The sequence below is a fragment of the Lepidochelys olivacea genome (assembly GCF_965140295.1).
Source record: "Lepidochelys olivacea isolate rLepOli2 genome assembly, chromosome: 2".
In the NCBI taxonomy this organism is placed as follows: domain Eukaryota; kingdom Metazoa; phylum Chordata; order Testudines; family Cheloniidae; genus Lepidochelys; species Lepidochelys olivacea.
In genome coordinates, this window is record NC_140412.1 from 67,121,074 (window position 1) to 67,141,259 (window position 20,186).

The following is a 20,186-nucleotide window of genomic DNA, read 5'->3' on the forward strand; positions in this document are numbered from 1 at the left end:
TGTTGGTGATGGCACATACATCAGAAAGCATACAAATAGACTTTCACAGACTCAGCTGATGCTGAAAGTAACATGAAACTTATTTTGACTTGTAAACTAAATAAACATGACATGGCATTGGTAGGATAATGGTATGTATGTGTCTTCCAGCCTGTGTTTTGACACAGTGACTTCTTTTTCCAGAGGAACATTTACCATTTTTTCCAGCATGTTTCACCTTTCACTCGTTATAAATACTGTACAACCTTTCCTTAACTGCTAAGTTATTATTCAGATACCCACACATAAGCACTGGGTGGTTAATCTTTAACTCTTTTTGGCATTTACTTGAACACGTCTAGTTTACAACTCAATTGGAAGTTCTAAGAAACTGAGTGCATGGGGAACAGAACAAATTTAATAGAAATTCAGAGTAACAACTTATAAACATTGGAACTATTTATTATTGAAAATATTTAATAATAACTCCTTCAAGAAACAAAGACAAACTCCTCAATTATTTTGAAAAGGTCTATTTATTTTCTAAGTTAGTTTATTTTGGTGCTGTATTATTCAGGGCCAATTGAGATAATTTTCTTGTTTGCATGTTATCACACATAGGCCAAATAGTACTATCAGTTTTTAAGCAGAACTCCTTCATTGGATTCATTGAGGGGGTTCTGCTTAAAAATTAATTATTCAATATGCCTATAATATTTTCAAACTCAGAAACTACAAAACACAGTTGATGTGGACATGGATATAATCCTAACACAGAATATTTAAAAAATACACAGGAATTTTAGTTTGATTCAGTGACACAACCGTAGTGCCCAGTCCTGCCACCCTTCATGATAATACCTGCCTCTTATCTAGTGCTTTCATCAGTAGATATCAAAGCGCTTTACTAATGAGGTCAGTATCATTATCCCCATTTTACAGATGTGCAAATTGAGGCACTGAGCAGGGAAGTGCCTAAGGTCACCCAGCAGGTCACTGGCAGAGCCAGGAATGGAAACAGAACCCAGTCTCCTGAGTCCCAGTCCAGTGCTCTATTCACTTATTGCCTTATTACCTCTCACAAATAATCCTTCTTCACATGAGTGGTCCTATTGAATTTAAGGGGACTAATAACAGAAGTAATGACTGCTTATGTGAGTAAGGTTTGCAGATTTGGATCCATGTTTTCATTTGCTGAGTAGCTTACCATGTCAGTAACATCACTTCCAAGTTTTGCAATATCAAAGTGTCAAGTCAGGAAGCAGAGGGGTTGTATTTACAGGAGTGAAGAAAAATCTGTGTGGTGTGTAAGAGTTAACTTTATTTCTATTTATTTAAGAGTAATAACCAGTCTCCACTGTAAGGACATTTTAAGTAGCATCTCCATGACTGATGTATGCTGCTGAAATGAGTGCTGTCATAAAGGAATTTTTCATATAACAAGCAGAGAACATGGGTATTTGTTATAGAACAAAATTCTCCAGTATTCTACGGGAAAGTTACTGCTGCACTGTGCTTCAGACTATTATTGCAGAACACTAAGGTATTTTGAAACATTTCAGGCCTGAAACGATGCGGAGGTTCGTTTGTGCAGTAAATAGATCTCAGAAAAACAGCTTTTATCCATCTCTAAAGATTGTTTGTTTGTTTTGTTTTTTCAACAGAGCTACAGTGAACCTGTTGATGTTAAGGCGTCCCAACCGCCTCAGATGATTAATTCAAAACAGTCAGTGTTCCATGGGCCCACACAGGCTCATTCCGCACTGTACCTAAGCTCCCATTATCACCAACAACCTGGAATGAATCCACACATAACTGCCATGCATGCTAATATCCCCAGGAATATCGCACCCAAGCCCAACAACCAAATGCCAGTGACTGTTTCCATAGCAAACATGGCTGTGTCTCCACCTCCACCGCTTCAGATTAGCCCACCTCTCCACCAGCATCTCAACATACAGCAACACCAGCCAATTACAATGCAGCAATCCATTGGAAACCAACTCCCAATGCAGGTCCAGTCTGCTTTACATTCACCTACAATGCAGCAAGTAAGTTCTAAATCATGAGCTTTCAAGCTGTTTGGGGAACAGTTTCATTTGAATCCGTAAAACTGGTCTTCCAGTAGTGAATGTAGGTTTTTTTGATTCATGGTTTAGCTTTAATTTTGCAGCATTCCAGTACTGAAGTCCCAGCTCCCAGTCCTGCAGCTACTTGAGCACGTGAGCAACTTTATTCATATGGCTAGTTCCATGGGCTGCACCAGGACAACTCATGTGAGTAAAGTTAACCAAGTGCCCCTGAAGATTGGCTCCTGAACTTTAAAATTCCATCTCTCCCATAGGAAAGGGAGTTTCTTTTACAAAAAATATTACCGTTACTCAGTGAAATCAGCCTGTGAGGTAGAAAATAACCTAATGAACAGATGAAATGTTAAGGTTCCAAAAATTTTGATTTAAAGACACAGTTTATAAAATAAGATACTGGAAATAAGGGACCAGTTCCTGATGTTCATATTAAAGTTTTATTCATTTTTGTACTCAGTCCCTGCTCTAACAAATTCCCATGGAATTTCAGTGGGAGTCTGATTGATTATGGCCTCACTACATACTGGAAACCTCATGATATGGACTTTCAGGTCCCAATCCTCCAGTGATGTAAAGCAGTGTAACTTCACTGACGTTAAATAATTTACAGAGGATCTGGCTCTCAGTAAATAAAGTTTTATTTTCTAAAAAATAGCCCAGAATTGACAATTTTGGGTAGGGGAATAAGGGGGTGTGTATCTTGAGATCGCACGATTTAGATAAAAGTAAAGGAGGACTTGCGGCACCTTAGAGACTAGCAAATTTATTTGAGCATAAGCTTTTGTGAGCTACAGCTGTGAGCTGTAGCTCACGAAAGCTCATGCTCAAATAAATGTGTTTGTCTCTAAGGTGCCACAAGTCCTCCTGTTCTTTTTGCAAATACAGACTACCACGGCTGCTTCTCTGAGACCTGTCAAGATTTAGATGTAATTGAGCCTGATTTTCCATGGCACCTTTTATAATCATTTGCACCATTGTAAAGTGGGTGTAAAATCCTACCAAGTTTGAATGGTGTATTTTACACCCACTTGTTATAAATGGCTAGGCAAGGTGCGGGGCAATAGAAAATCAGGCCCATCATTGAGTTTCATGCTCAATGTTTTCTGCTCTTTTTTTATGCCCTTTTAGGTTTCTGAAATACCCAATTTGTTCATACAAATGCCTTGTGTGCACGAAGCTTGTGGGCACAATTTATGAATCCAGGTTTAAAAATCTGGCCGTGATTATTCAATGGATAATACAAGTATACTTAATAGAAGGTGCAATGCAGGAGTTGGATGGTTTTAAATAGCATATCTAGTTATTGGCACCATGCCATGATCATCATCATCATCATCACATAAATCGAAACACTGTTCCATGGTGCATTATTCAAAAATTACATATAACAAAGTATATTAAATAAAATGTGACTTGAGTAGCTTCCATTACATCATGTTGAACATTACCCAGAAGGAAAGAAAAAAGTGGGACTACCACTTCTTGTAGCATGCTGTATGTATTTCAACAGTGTGAAAGAACTGCCACTTATAACAAATGCTGCTCGCTACGACATATTACATATGTTGTGCAGTGCCATTTCTAGCCTGGTGCACAACATACACTGTAGAAAATAGGCATCCTGAAGTCCATAAGTAGATCTGTGTTATACTGTACCTTTCGCTTTCCTGACATAACATACAATATGATAAAAAATTATGTGACCCTTTTTGCCTACTCCCCACAAAATTAAAAAAGCAGTGTAAAATATGATATCCTGAAATAGGAATGGGAATCCTTTACCCATATTTCTCATTCAAGGAATCTGACTTTTCTATCAAAGATACCAAATGTGTTGTCAGGCACCTGGGACATGGGCAGTCTAACCTAGTGGTTGTAGTAGGCATTATTGAATTAGATATTGTAGTTTTCCTCGGACCCAGCGAAATTCTAGAAAATTCCGAACAACATATTCTTCTTGGATGTGAATAGTTATAGGTGGGGGTGTAGGGAGTAGAATGAAATAGGAAGGGATTCTTGACCAAGGTTTTTGAAGAAAGATGTGGTAGATGGGGTGAACTGGAGGGAATCTGGTAGCTGTATCCTAAATGTAGCTGGGTTAATCTGTTTAGTGATCTAGAAGGGTCCTAGTTACTGATGGTCTAGCTTTGCAGAGGGGTGAATCGATCGCAGGTTCTGAGTGGACAACCAAACCTTATCCCCTACCAGCCAGGTGTTGGCTGGTGGGACCACTTCACATACCATTTGTAAGTTTTCTTGGAGACTTCTAACTACTTCTGGAGTTCTTAGTATACCTACTAGATGTGGGCAGTGAGTTCAATGACAATGGGCACAAACAATGTCAAGGGGATCTGTGGATGAATGCGAGGATGAAGACCATAATTAGCAAAGAAGGGTCTGCTTTGTGGAAGTGTTGGTGGCATTATTTTAGATAAACTCAGCATGAGGGATCAAAGAGAGCCAGTCATCTTGATGATAGTTTAAAAAGTAGCATAGGTTCTGTTCTAGGATCTAATTGTCTTCCTGAGCCTGGCCATTGTTGCTTGCATGCTAGGCCATAGAGGTTAGGCCATGTTTATACTCAGGTGGCATGGGAATTCCCACCAGAAGCAGGAAATAAACTGTGTTCCCCGGAGAGATACCATACTAATAGGCAAGCCATGGAGATGAAAGATGTTGTTCACAAACAGGTGGGCTGTTTCCTGAGCAGAGGGAAGCGCCCGGTATTCAACAAAGTGTGCCATCTTGGTTAAGCGGTTGATCACCACTAGAATTGTGGTGTGGCCTTGGGAGGGTGGTAATTCCATGGAATGATAGCCCAAACCCGGGGCAGAGTGGGTAAGGTTTGGAGGAGACCCAGTGGTCTTGAACAGGTTGTCTTGGTCTGGGTGCAAAATATCACAGGAGACTACATAAGGAATAAGACACACTGCTTATCACCAAAAGCTCCCAGACACTAGGTCTTACGTCTTGGAACAGCCAGAGCGGCCCTCCACGGGAGCGTCATGGCAGAGTTGTAGGACTCAAAGCTGAGTAGACCCTTCAGGTACATATATGCATCCTTCATGATACCAGATCCTGTCCTGGAACATGAATGCGGCAGAAGTCTGGTCCTGCTCTTGGTCTAAGGCTTGATGGATTTGGATGGCAACTATGAATGGAGAGAGGTTATCAGGTTGGAGGCTATGATGGAAGAAATGAAGTTTGAGGGCTCGAGGATTGTGGACCTAGTTTCTTTGCCAGGCTCAAAGTTCTCATCCTTCAACAACAATGCATCTGTCTTCCTGTTTGTCCCAGAATGGTAGGTGACCACAAACTTGAATTGTGTGAAGAAGAGGGACCAGCATGACTGCTGCTATTTTCAGGTGCCTGGCCATCTTAAGGTATTCCACGTTTTTATGATCTGTGAGAACTTGGACAAGGAATCTATCCTCCTCCAGAAGGTGGCTCCATTCTTCGAAGTCCATTTTGATGGCCAGCAGTTATTTGTCCAGGGTGTCATAATTCCCCTCAGCAGGAGTGAGTTTCTGTGAGTAAAATGTGCATGGGTGAAGCCACTCTTTGGGAGCATCAGATTGGGCTAGAACTGTCCCTAGCGCAATGTTTGAAGCATCTGCCTCCACCATAAACAGTGTGGCAGGATCTGGGTGGATGCAAATGGGAGCTGTTGATGAATCTCTGCTTCAGATTGTCAAAAGCAGCCTGAACTTCTGAGGATCATACAAATTGCATTCCCTTCCGCAGTAGGGCTGTGAACAGAGCAGCCAACATAGAGAATCTTGGGATAAATCGTCGGTAGAAATTAACGAAAGCCAAGAAGTATTGGATTCTGTGTGCATCCTTCAGAGACGCCCACTCCGTGCTGACTGCCACTTTGTGGGATTCCATTGCCAGTCCGTTGGATGAGATAATATACCCGAGAAATTCAAGGATGTCCCAGTCAGATACATGTTTCTTCCACTTGATAAATAGATGATTCTGGCATAGTCTTTCAAGAACACCGTCCATGTCCTGAAGAACCTGGTCCTCAGAAGAAATGAGAGTTGTCAAGGAAAGTAATGGCAGATTGGTCCGGTATATCCTAAAATATATTGTTCATAAAGTGTTGAAAAGTTGCTGGAGCATTGCATGAGCTGAACGGCATGACCAAATATTCATAGTGACCATATTGAGTGTGAAAGGCAGTCTTCCATTTGTCTCCCTTGCACACAAACACCAGGCTATAGGCCTGTTCAGGTCTAGCTTAATGAAAATGTGAGCTGCATGTAGTCAGTCTGAGTTTGCTTATGAGGGGGAGCCATGAGCAGTTTCATATGGTCACTTTGTTGAGGCTCCATAATCGATATAAGGCCACAATCAGTCATCCATATTTCTTGGCAAAAAAGATCGGGGCACTTGCTAGAGATGTGGATGGATGGATGAAACCCTTCTGTAGGTTCTCCTGCAAATACATGGGGAGGGTCTGAAGTTCTGGTATGTATTTGACTTAATGGGATCTCGGCTCCAGGTTGGAGGTAATTGAGGGAGTCATAATTCTGATGCGGGGGCGGAATGTCTGCCTTTCCCTTGTGAAGAACATTAACGAAGTCACAGTATTCGTGTAGGATCTCTGCTGAGGCAGGACTGTGAGTGGCCCTTAGGGTCCTGGTGGCTTGCTCTCTGAGGTTTTCATTGTCACATGTACAGCGTACCAGTCCAGTTCTTGGACCCTGGGAGGCAGGACTGCCAGCAATATCAAGAACTAAAGAGTAGTGTCTCCTTCCATCAGCGAATCTGGAGGTATTGGATAGTAAGCCAGGGCAAACCTATGATGCTGGAGCATGGGGGGGCCCAGATTAGCCCAAATTCCTGATGACCCAAGAGAGTGACAACTATCACTGGCAGGTCTTGTCTCCCAAGGAGAGAAGGGACCAATCAGCAGTCTCAACCAGATCTGGAGAATTCTTGTGTATGGTGGGAATTGCATAGACCTCAGCAAAGTTCAGGTCCATATAGCTACCCACGGCCCACAAGTAAACTAGAAACTCTTGGTGAATCTTGGGGCTTGCTGGTAGCTGAATCAGTAGATGTATTGGGAGCAGATCAAAAACTGGCTTGATGGTCCTGCTCTGCTGACTGTGGCCCGTGGGTGCTGGGGACTACCAGGGGAGGGGAAGGCCAAACCAGCACAGATCAGCTCTTTGGGGCTGGGAGCCGAGTATTTTCCAGCCTCAGCACTGCCCAAGTCTGTGCCGGACACATCAAAACAAGATGGCTGGGATCCCCTCAATATAAGCATCGACCTAATATCCAACGCTGGTACTTCTGTGCGTTGGAGAAGTTTGTGCGAGTCTAGGGGACTTGCATGGATTCCAATGCCAGGTAAAACTGATATGGCTGGGGTGTTGTGCACAAGAATGCTGATGGTCTCCAGAGAATCAAGGCACACTCTCAGCCCACTCCTCACAGTGATGGGTGTGAGCATTGAGCAGCCAGTGATCTGCTACAGCTTGCTGACTTAAGAGTCAGTCTGCTGGTCCTTCCAGCCAATCTGGTGGTGTAACCAATCAGGCAACCCGCGGCAGGCCAACTGCTGTCGTGGGTTGCCTAGAGACTAGCTCTTCTGCAGGCCTGATTCCTAACATGCATTTTCAGAGAGGTTTCTGAGTTTCATTTATGGTGACAGGTACTTATTACCTGTTGAAAGGCTGTGCTGCTGATCTTAGGAAAATGGTTACATTTCCCCTCTAAATATCATGAAGCACGGGTGGGGTTGAGTCCATACATCTTATGGTGCCATTTTGTATGTGAAGGCTACAAACTGCCTGAGACTCTGCAAAGTCTATACAGTGGACTTTATTTTGTAATGTTTGTTTAACATTCATTTATATGTTTAAGTACATTGTTAAGAACAGATAGACAACTTGTCATACAGAACGTTAAATATAGTTTAATTACATAATTAATTTACTATATTTACAAATTTTATTCTTTTAAAACAATTTTAAATTAATTTAAAAGAATACAATTGTTTAAAAATAAATATATCATTAAGAATTGTTGATCTGTAGCTGTACTAGAAACATAAGGATTGCCATACCAGATCAGACCAGTGGTATCCAGTCCACTGTCTTGTCTCTGACAATGACTAGTAATAGATGCTTCCGAGGAATTTAAGAGTAACCTCACAGTGGAATATTGTGGAATTACCTGCCCATAAGGAAAATATTTTCCTAATGCCCTAGAATTAGTGGTTGGCTTTTTGACATGAAACACTGGAAGTTGATATGCTTAATGTTTTTATCCTACCTAATACATCTGTGCGTGTGCTCATTATCCATACAAAAATATCTGCTTTTTATTTATGTATTTATTTTAAACTCTTAGTTGCAACGATATCTTGTACAAAAGCATTCCATGGGTTTGTTTTGCACTATTGGAAAAACAAAATCCTTTATCAATTTTTAATTTGTTGTATTTGCATTTCATTGAAAGTTCTCTCATTCTAATATTATGAGTGAGTGAATAGCTCTGCCTGAGTTAACTCCTGTATAGCGTCCATTATTGTTCTACCTCCTCTTATTCATCTTCACTCTGAACTAAATAGTCCCAGCCTTTTCAGTTTCTCCTCATATAGAACTGTTTTATTGCCCTGATTATTTTCATTGTGCTTCCCTAAAGCCATTCTATTTCTGCTATATCGTAGTAGGGATGGGGTGACTAGAACTGAACACAGTAGTCCAGGTGAGACCATGCCATTGATGTAGGAATGACTATAATATTTTCAGTATTTTCTATCCCAGTCTTTATACATCCTAACATATTTTATTTATTTTTTGCTTTTTTCACCACAACACTGCAGAGTGAACATGTGTTTACATTCAGCTGTCCATACGGATGGTCAGCTTTTTTTCCTGAGCGGTTCCAGTTAATTTAGAACCCATTAATATGTACAAGTAATTCAAATGATCCCTTCTAATGTCTTGTAACTTGCATAGGTCAAAGTGAATTTCATCTATTACCACATTGCCTGTACATCAAGCACTGATAGATCTCATAGAAGTTCTTCACAGTCTTCTCTAGTCTTGACTAACCTAAATAATTGTTATCATCTGCAAAGCAGACCACCTCATACTTCACTCCTTTTTTCCAGATTATTAATAAATATATTAAACAACACTAATCATAGTGCAGATCCTGGAGGTGCTCCTTTGGTAACCTTTTGCTGTTTGAAACTTGACCATTTATTCCTACTCTTAACTTTTGTTCTTTGACAGTGCTTTACTTCTCACCCCATGACTTGCCAGAGTTTCCTTATTCTTTCTGGTGAGGAACTTTGTCAAAGGTTTATTCAAAGTACAAATACATTATTTAACACATTCTCCTTTATCAGCTGTTGACATACTCAAAGAATTCTAGTAGATTAGAGAGGCATGATTTTCCTTTTACAGAAACACTGCTGGTTTTTCACTATCATATCATGATTACAGAGGCACTGACTTGACCAGTTCCCGGGGGGGTGCTCGAGCCCCACTCTGCCGCAGGCCCTGCCCCCATTCCACCCCTGCCCCGCCTCTTCCTGTGCCCATCCTCCCGCCCCGCCTTTTCCCACTCCTGCCCCACCCTGTTCCCCCTCCCCCTGCCTCTTCCTGCCCCTGCTCCTCCCCCACCCCCCAACACCTCCTGCAAACTGCTGAACAGCTGATCGCAGTGAGTGGGAGGCACTTGGAGGGAGGGGGAGTCGCTGATTGGCAGGCCCACCAGTGGGCAGGAGAGGGGGAGGGGGAGGGGCTGATCCATGAGACTACTGAGACTGTCAGTTCTAAGAGTAAAATTTGGCCTGCTGGAGCAAATTCTGCAGTCGTTACAGAGAAAACTCCCAATGAAGCTCATAGGGTTTTTCACTTATTTAGGGAGGGCAACATTTGGCCCATAATCAGAAAAATTACTTGTGTCCCGTGGATCAGATATCAGCTTTAAGCCATTGGCTTCACTTGGGCATTGTGAAGAATTCTGGCTGAATCAACCAAAATTCCTCTGCGGTTCAGGGGAAACCCATGTTTAAGTAGGAGTCTGTTTGCTGTTTGAAAGGGTATTCACCCCCGCCCTCCCTCTGTACACATTGGTGCTCCCTCCCGTTAACTTCCCACTCCCAAGCTTGCTGAACTCTGTTGGCTTGTGCAGAGAAGGATGGGGACATGGTCTCGTTGTCTCCCAGCCGCTCCTTGACCTTACTGGGAAGGCTAGCCTAGCATGGCTACTGGAATTAGTCCAGCATATCTAGCACGTGCTTTCCTCCTCCGCCTCCTGATGGTGACTGGTCCTGCAGCGGGGCACAAAGTGGAGGAAGGCTCTTTATTACCTCTGTCCCACCTTTGTACACATGCAGGGGCAGCTAAAACAAGGCTTTTACTGTCTAATACCCATGGATGCAGGAATCCATATAGTGTATATATAGAAAAAAGGCAGAAGATTAATGTACACTGTGGGTTTTTCTTTCAATAACGGCTCATTTCCGTATACCTTTGGTGGTTGTTTTTTTAAAGAAAATAAATGTATACTGCAATGTGATTGCCTAGCCTGCCAGAAATAATAGTCTCATTTTTTCTACTACATATTTTATAAAATAAACTCATGGGCCTGCTGTATTTGTCCAGATTTCTTCCCCTTCTTGTTACACTGTGTCTTCGAATGAGGTCAAGAGAAAAAAAAATCATTAATATCTGTCAGCTTCCTTTATAACCTTAAGGAAAAATCTTTGTATGATATCACACAGACAGATTTTCAATTTCCTTGTGTAATAAACAGATGCTTTAGGATTTGGATGTAATTTAAAGGTTTAAAAAAATCACATTGAGATTGATGAATAAATCAGTTGTGAAGACAAAAACATTGATGCCTGTTGAAAATGCCTCTCCAGACAGGCAGGAAATGAAATTAGTTCCCAGTAAAGTGTGGAGATGAGGATCACTGTTTAGTTCTGCTGCAGGCTTTTTAGGACTTGCTGTAGTGGTGCAACAAAACAGCTAAGGCTACAGAAATCTAATTAAAGAGCAAATGTCCCTTCTGACACCAAATTAATCTTTATCAAGTTCCCTATTTTTATTTCAGTCTGGCACAAGAAAATGAAATTTAAAATTCTAGGCATGTTGCAAAACAGTTGGTGATTTTCTCTTGAGCATTACAATGAAAAACATTCAGCATTGTTTAATTAGACCTCTGAGCACTCATTTTCTGAACACTTTTTATTTCATCATTGTGTGTTAAGGACTTCCATAAATAATGCACAAATATTTACTACAGGCCTAATATGAGGCTGTCTTCCTATGTTATGCAGATATATATTTCTAGGGTTCTTACTTTACATGAAAAGGCTGAAACATTTATTGTTTACATTTTGGATATGATCATCATTTATTGGCCCTTCATTTTGAGTAGTTCTGGGATTCTTAAATTATCTTTCGCTTTGGTGTATATGTGCTCAACAATGTAAATTATTATTTGTATTATAATAGCTCTACAAAGCCTTAGCCAAGATCAGTGCCCCATTTTGCCAGGTGTTGTACATACAGAGTAAGAGACAGTCCCTGCCCCCGAAGAGCTTACAATTTAAAGGCATGTCTTCACTGCAGTATTAGCGTGAGGTATAACTCAAGTGGGGCCCATAACCGAGCTCTTGTCCACACACAAAATTCTCTTGCTCCAGTTAAATAGGCCTTTAAACTTGAGCTAGCTGACCCATCAGGGAATGTGGGTCAAAGCTCAAGGGCTGCTGATGCTGAGGGCAGAAATGCATTGGAGACTCTGTGCTGTAATCCAAACACTCTGTGCAGCTTGAGTGTTGTTTGAGCTTCTTTTGGAGTTGTTTGTTGTGAGCACGTTCACCTGAGGTAGGCTGACGCAAGAGGAGTTAATTTGAGGAGAGCAGATAACTTCAATGAAGCCCGGCATAGACATGACAAACAAAGGTTGCAGAAGAGGAAGAATTATTGCCCCTGTTTTACAGATGGGAGAACTGAGGCATAGCAGGATTAAGGCTCTGATCCAGCAAAGCACTTAAGCATAGGCTTACATTTCAGCACAAATAGTACCACCTGTGTCAGACTATTCATGTGCACAAACTTCGCTGGACTGGAGCCAAAGTGACTTGTCCAAGGTCACATAGGAACTCTGGGGCAGAGCCTGGAATTAGAGCCCAATCAGTACCAGGCCAGTGCCTTCGACACAGAACAGTCTCTGAAGATGTTTATTCGTCCTTAGTCTAGCCAAAGTGTTCACAGTGTTGTATTGCTGTTCTCTTCCTCTGACCTTGAGGAACCATCTGTCTTAGATAGAAAGTATATTTGACTCTCTATGCCTGTTCAGCTCCATGCTTCTCTAAAACAGGTGGTTAGAGCTACCAACACTATTGGATGGTCCTGTGTATATGTTTGCTTCATAAAGACTGGAAATAGATCACTAAGGAGGATGTACCTTCAAGGTATAAAGGTAATTCTAAATGCCCGAGAATATGCTCTTTTATATAGTTTCCTCTTGCAACTGAATTAGATATGGCCCCAAGACTAGTGTTTTTTATACAAATTATGATAATATTACAAGACCCAATTCTATGGTCTTCAATCAAGCAAAACTCTGATCAAAGTCAATGAGAGTTTTGCTCAATTAAAGAGCACAGAATTGTTTGTTATTATGAAGCATTATTTGTGTTCCAGTAGTGCCTCCACTAGGTTAACACAATTCACATTCAGGAAGACAGCGTCCATACAACTGAAGAACTTTCAGCCTAGGACTCCACAATGGAATGAGGGTTGGCCCATACAGTTTGTCTTGCAGGATTAGGGCCTAAGAAGACAAGCAACTTACATAACGAGGGTGAGAGAGTAACAACAAAAAATGTGTATATCTTTTGTAAACAACCATATATATGTTACACATCAGCTATACCCCATTATCCCTCAACCTATCCACCATTAGTTGGCCAGTTTCTTGCAGGCATCCCTCACAGAAGAAGTGGGTCTTCTGGAAGGATCTGAAAGAGAAAAGGGTTCTGACCTTATGAATCAATTCATGAAGGGCATACTATGCAAAGGAGGCAGTGTGGAAGAAGGTCTGAAGAAGGTTGTAGGAGAAGTGGATAAGTTGGTGATTGAGGCTAGCATTTTCGATGGAGTGATGGGTGGACGTGATAAGACACAACAGCAGATACATGGGGGGGACAGAGCTCTGAAGGGCTTTGAAGGTAAGAATAAGAAACTTGAAAATAATGCAGTGAAAAATGGGGAGCCAGTGGAGTGATTAGAAGAGGGAGGTGACATTTTGTTTTTAAAGGAGGCTCATTCCTTGGGGCCTAACAGAAACTAAAAATACTTTTTCTTTCTTTCTTTCTTTCTTTCTTTCTTTCTTTCTTTCTTTCCTTTTCTTTTCTTTTCTTTTCTTTTCTTTTCTTTTCTTTTCTTTTCTTTTCTTTTCTTTTCTTTTCTTTTCTTTTCTTTTCTTTTCTTTTCTTTTCTGAAAAAGACAACATGGCTCAGTTATTAAACCAGAAACAGGAAATAAATCTCCCTAGCAGCCTCTCCTACTACAAAGTGTATATAAAGCAACCACATACAAACCACTTAAACTAACAAATAAAACTGAAAAGTCATGCATTTAGTCACAAGTATGCCATATATGAACTCTGGCCAGAAAGAGTGGATTTTCAAACTAAATATGTTAGACCAAGTTCAGCCTTTGCTTTAGCAGTGCACCTTCTATTGACTACAAAGGGAATTATACCTACTTGCTCCAGCACTGAGTTTGATCTCCATTTTTTTCCAGCAACCACTGATTGGTTTCTTACTGCATTCATATGTTCTAAACTATGAAGTACTTCTAACCTTATGGAAACATTCTTTATGTTTACTTAGGATAAACTTGGTATAGTAAATCAATACCTGGTGCCCTTGAAATTCTAACAACTCTGCTAGTTTTGAAAGACAGCATTTAAACATGCTACTATATTGAAAGAATATGCCAAAAACCTTTATCACTTCTGAATTACTATTTCATTTTTTTTAAAATATACATTTCTTTCCATCCTCTGTCGGTTTTCTCCTCTCCTTAGTTTCAAACAGCTTTCACTATGTTAGTCCCCCAACTGTTAAAAAGCTTTGGTTGAATTTTTGTTTAGTTGAGAAAGAAGTACAAATAAAAGAAGAAGCAGATGGTCCCTTTGTGACTGAACGAAGAAAAAGGGTTTAGAGAACAATATGTGAATAGGTGTAGTCTAATAAAACACTCAGCCACCTGCTGCCTGCATCCTTCAAAAAGATTCTGTTGCATATTCTGGGAATTAACTACTAGTGTATCCTTAGTTTAATCAAAATGCAAACTCTAAGAAGCAAACAGACTCCCCCTCCCCCCTAGTTGATTGAGTTGTCCTCTTAGCTTTAAATTGTTTCTGTTCCATGGCTCTTCGTACCATATTATAACTGTGTGTTATCTAACAGTTTGATGTGTTTTGTTTTGTTTGTTTCCAAAATCAAGGAAAGGTTTTTAAAAAATAAAAACACCCACACATGTTCTCTGCCTGTTTCAAGTTTGCCAATTCTGCGTATAAATACAAGGAAAGGGACATGCTACTTTTAAAAGATTTTTGCACCTAAATTACTGCCTGGTTTATTGTACAGTGTACTTTTTCTTATAGGGATTTACTCTTCAGCCTGATTATCAGAATATCATCAACCCTACATCTACAGCTGCACAAGTTGTTACCCAAGCAATGGAGTATGTTCGTTCAGGGTGCAGAAATCCTCCAGCACAGACTGTGGACTGGAATAATGACTACTGCAGTAATGGGTAAGCAGCCAATGAATGCCACCTGGTGTTGAGCAACCTTTATGACACAAATGTCTGGCAGGGGGTGGGAAATAGCTCTGTTGCCTGTTTCTCTACTGGTTTTTTTTTTTTTTTGGAAGGGCATCTGTATTGCTGCTGTGTTTATTCAGTATTTGAATTACTATATGAAAGCAACACGTACAGTATTAAAGATTGCTTCAGATAAGTGCATTTTACTTCTGGGAAACTTTAATCTGGCAGAGAACTGCAATTTGATCATTAAAGGATAAGATTGGGAGGGCCAGACCACTCGTTCCTGCTTGACCAGGGCTGTGCTAAGAGGGCAGTGTCAAAAGTCTCCCCTCATAGAATTTTCTTACAGATTCTTCCATCACTGGGTAGAATTTTTCCCCCATTGGAACAAGTGCCATGATGCTCAGATATTACAGTGATGGGCCTGGTATAAGAACAGAAAAGATTGAATCTCAGGGGATTCAACAGAGATACAGGGTGTGTCTACACAGCCACCCGACTCGGGCTCGCTGGGCTCGGTTTGCAGGGCTGTTTCATTGCTGTGTTGCCTTCTGGGCTTGGACTGGAGTCCAGGCTATAGGACCGTGAGGGGTGGGAGAGATCCAGAGCTCGGGCTCCAGCCCAAACCTGGAAGTCTACACAGCGATGAAACAGCTCCGCAGCCCCAGCCTGAGTCAGCTGGCTTGGGACAGATGCAGGTTTTTCTTTGCTGTGTAGACATACCCGCACTGTCATCCGCACAGAAGTTCTATACCTCTACCATGGTGCCCCTTCAGACCCTCTCCTCTAGATCCCATGCAGCACAATCCAATGGAGCCATGATGACAGACTCCTCAGGCTACTTCAGGAATCCCTGCTGTGGGGGGGGGAGGGGTGGAAGGTGGCAATTCAAGGAGGAATATTGCTAATAGCTATCTTACCTTTTGTATGGATTCCCAATCAGTCTTCAGCAGGTAGTTACTGTGCTTAATATACTCAGACCCTAGCCTTCCCCTTCCCAGCCTCTGGCATGCCTCCCCACCACAAAGGCCGCTAACAGCCCCTCTTCACATCATACACACTGCTGTACAAAAAGGTGGAGATCTATGTACAGAGAAGACCTTGGGTGACGGCCCCCTTGGGAGCCAGGAAACAATAGTTCTGTGTTTGGGTCTAGCACGACCTTCCTGTGTTATCTTGAACAAGTCACTTCATCTTTCTGCACCTCAGTTTCCTTATCTGAAAAATGGGGATCATAACATTTCCCTGCCTCACTGGGTGTTGACAGGTTATTTCCGTCAGATAGGTAGTGCACTTGGAGATTCTCCAGTCGTGCTCTGGAGGTACAAACGATGGTTAGTATTTTTATTATTTTTATTAGAGCAGTGCAACCAGTACTTCAGTGGGAGGCTCGAACTCGCGACGCCCCAAATATGACAAGTTTCTTTCTTGTGAAATGGTAGGACTAATAAAAATTTGACAGGTTTAAAAAGTGTTTGCTCTATTTCTTTTTGAACAGGGGCATGCAGAGGGACAAAGCACTGTACCTTACCTGAAAATCTGGAAAACCTCTCCTTTCCGTTGAGGATTGCAGGGAAGTCTTTTCATCATGGATTGCTTTATGCAGTCAAGGCAGTTCTGCATTTTATTAGAAAATACAAGTTGCTAAGCACTTAGGACTATTTGAGCTTGTGGGTCACACACTCTGGAAAAAAATAGTCTTGCTTCTTTCTTTCTTTTTTATTTTATTTTATTTTTTTCCTCAGAGATCCTTTAACGGACATTGCTTTCCTTCTTTCCTGAAGGAAAATTGGACTACTCAGATTTTATGTTGGTTTTTGCTGTGAAGTGCTGCGCTAGTAACTGCCTTAGCAACTGTAGATAAAAGTCCTGGATTTTCCATTGGTTTTCATAATGGGTGTTTATATGAAACTACTAAAGACTTTTTAAATGGCTTGATGTAGCAGTCATAGCAAGTTTGTAAATAGCATCTATGTTACACTCTCCTAGAGTATAAAATGTGAATGTTTTTGTAGCTAATTGTAATTGAAACTGGCTCACAATAGGGGTTAAATTGGCAAACATTCATATTTTTACTTCATTTTTAAGCAACTGACTAATAGTTCTATATTTTCAAAGTATTTGGAAAAAATAGTATTCCCAAATGAGGTTAATTAAAAATATTGGATTTGTCTCATTAAATAGATAAAAGGGTGAAAAAAACCTAGTCTTGGGAAAGAGCACAAACACATTTATTTTATACTGCCTAAAAATGCTTTTTTTAAAAAAAATCACTTTACGTGTCATGGTTAGTAAACATCATTTAAATCCTTTTATGTATAAAACTGCCAAATGCTTACCTGATATTTTATTAGATGCAGAAACAGATTGGAGACAGCTAAATTATAATCTTTACATATGGCTATGTATTATTGTTTCTTCATACTGTGTCTGTATTTAATCTTTTTTTTTAATGGAAACTGTTGCGCCTATTTATGAAATAATAAATATAGGTGTTTGTAAGTAAACTTGTTAGCATTTTAAAGAGGTTTCTTTGTGTTAACTTTTGCTGGCAAAAAATTATTCACAACTGATGTGAATATTTTATTTAGTTTTTCAATGACATGAATCAAGGCAAACCTGCTTTTTCTGATAGTACCCAGCATTTATTTCTGCATTTCTTTGGCTGGTGGAAAATGGAAAAAAAAAGATATTTTAAGTACTTCCCTTTTTAATGCATTGTAACAGGGAGTTGCCCAAAATGAACTCATAAGCCAACAAGGCTAAATAAACGGAAAAGCACCGTCTGTTAAATGCTGCCTCTTGGAGCTTAATCAGTTTTGGTTAATCAGTCAAATGAAATAAAAATAAATAAACTGGAAAAGTTAACAAACATGCTTCAGCTTCATTTTATCATGAATGCAATAAGTGTTGTAATAAGAGATGAGTGACTTTGCTCTGAGCTTGAGGAGGGTATCACAAATACTTCCTAAAATGCCAGGTGAGTAACAAGGCAGTAGGATAAGGAGTAAGAAAGCCAAAATAGAACATTCTCAAGGTTTTAAATCAGGGATAGCTGGGGAAACCTGTTACTGGGGGATGTCAACTGGGATGCCTGTCCAACTGATGATGAATACCACTGATTTGTATTTCCTATGTGAAATAAAAATGACAGTTCTGATTCAATATATATTGTGTAATCCAGTCAACATTTTTAAAAAACAAAAGGTACAGTATGCTTGTTTTGGAATGATTTTAGGCAATGTACAACCTGAATCACTTGAGCATGTAATAACTAATAAATAATGCAGATCAGATGTGATTACTCAAATGACTGTAGCTGAGAGCTCTAATTTTCCTGTCTTGAAAACTGTATAAGAACTCGTGATTAAGTTCACAGTTTATTGTTTGTCTATTTAGTACTTTAGAAATATACCAGCACTGCTAATTACCCAATGTCTTCTATTTATTATATTATAATAAACTACATTTTCCACTCTCATCAGTTCTAAAATGAGAAGATAATTATTGGGACAGGAAAAGTCAGCTATAACTTTGACAGGCAGATTTTTTCTTGTATGAGAAAGATCTGTGTTACCTTAATCTTTTTAGAGCAGCTGTGCAGACAAGGTGTAAAAGCTGTTAATTACAATATCCAAGCAGAATTCAAAATACAAGCAAAAATTAATGTAAATAAAAATGCATCATAAATAAAATACTTATTCTGTATGAAATCACCGCTACTTGGTCTTAGTCTTTAAGAGCTTGAACCTATGACATGCTGAGCACTCTGGCCCCAATCCAGCAAAACAGTTAAGCCCATGTTTAACTTCAAGCACATTACTAGTTCACATTGACTTCAGTGGGAATTCTGTGCCTGAAACTGTGGTAGGGCCTGGCCTTCAGAAAGAGCAGCAGTGTTTAATCTTGTCTACATGGCATTCACCTGGAAATGCCTTGAGTCCACATGCAACCTGTTTTTAAACCAATTTATTTGGCCTCTTAGGTTGCAATAAGTAATCTTCCTAAGAACAGGAGTGAATCCGTTGTGTCATGAGTGTGTTCATTTTAAGGTTCATGTGGACCCACTTCTAACTATTCTGCCTCTGACTCCCAACTACTCTCCCATGTTGCATCGCTTCACGTGCAGGTCAACCTGTCCTTGTGTGCCCTGCACTGCTCCAGGGTCATTTTGACCAGATGTCACTTTTCTGTTGAAATGCTGTCAGGCAGCCGAAAGTGCCTTTTTTCAGTACCAGGTAGTAGTGAGTTCACATACCTATTATAGCAACCATGCCGCACAAGCCTTCAAGTGGACATCTTTAGAAGTTCTGGCCTAGATTGCCCTCTTTGGAGAGCTACGTGTTCATCCCATCTGGAGAAGAACTGGGACTGAACATGTATTAGTGGATGCCAGGAGAGGAATCATGGGAGTTTTAATATGAACTCTCAGAGCCAGAATTCTTTTAGTTTCTGATAGATGTCCATCCCACAATGCACCACAAGAAAAATCACAAATCATAGAGCTGAGTGGTAGAACATTGCACTATGGGAAATCTGCTCAAAATACTGAGCGGTTAATTCGAAGGAGCACAGAACAGTGTGGATGCACTGGTTAGCAACGAACATACCTTAAACCAACATAACAAAGCTGTGTCGATGCATTTCAATCCAATATAGTTAAATCACTGCACTTAGAGTGAACAAACTGAATCGATGTAACATCCCTGTGCCCATCTGGCCTTAGTTCCAGCGGAAAGATCTAGCATTGAAGCTACAATGGCAGCTTTTCATGGCTGCTCTCAGAAGAAGCAATGGCTGGTTACTACCTGCAAGGAGTTACCTGGTAGTTTTTCAACTGAATATTAGCAGATATAAAGGGTCAACAGCAGGCATCCAGAAGATGGAGGCCCAGGGTCAAAATCAGCCCTTGCAACGGGTGAAACTCCATGGAAGTCTATGGTGTTGCAACCTTTCCTCCAGCTCAAGAATGCTCAGCTAAGGCACACGTGTAGAGCCAAGTGACAGGTGAAGAATACAGGAATAAAAACCACCTATCAATTAAAAAAATACAACTAAGATAAATAATGCAAACCGGGCAGAAGTGTCCAAGTTTGATATCAAAATAACAGACACTGACAGAGATCATTTCTTCCATTAAAGCTAATTAACAACCATTTCCATTCTGATGACTTGTAAAAGGCAGTAAGTTGTTACTGAAAACAGACCTGGCCAGGATGATAGTAACACATGAGCTCCATAAGATCAGAAACCTGCTGGATTGTCCCCAAGGGATGGAAGAGCTCCCAGAAG

The 20,186-nt window shown here is 40.6% G+C and overlaps 1 protein-coding gene across 3 annotated transcripts in view; it reads left to right on the forward strand.

Moving 5' to 3' along the window:
• The window catches only part of TOX (thymocyte selection associated high mobility group box), a 276,457-nt gene extending 259,156 nt beyond the window's left edge, over positions 1-17,301 (forward strand). For 2 of the 3 annotated variants that reach the window (XM_084619133.1, XM_084619134.1), the window contains exons 7-9: positions 1,644-2,030; positions 14,731-14,882; positions 16,393-17,300. In XM_084619133.1, the coding sequence (XP_084475259.1) occupies positions 1,644-2,030; positions 14,731-14,882; positions 16,393-16,429 (576 nt within the window). In that variant the 3' untranslated portion in view covers positions 16,430-17,300. Of the gene's footprint in view, positions 1-1,643; positions 2,031-14,730; positions 14,883-16,392 lie in introns of all 3 variants that reach the window. The other variant, XM_084619135.1, reaches the window with a different exon arrangement.
• The last annotated feature ends 2,885 nt before the right edge of the window (positions 17,302-20,186 follow it).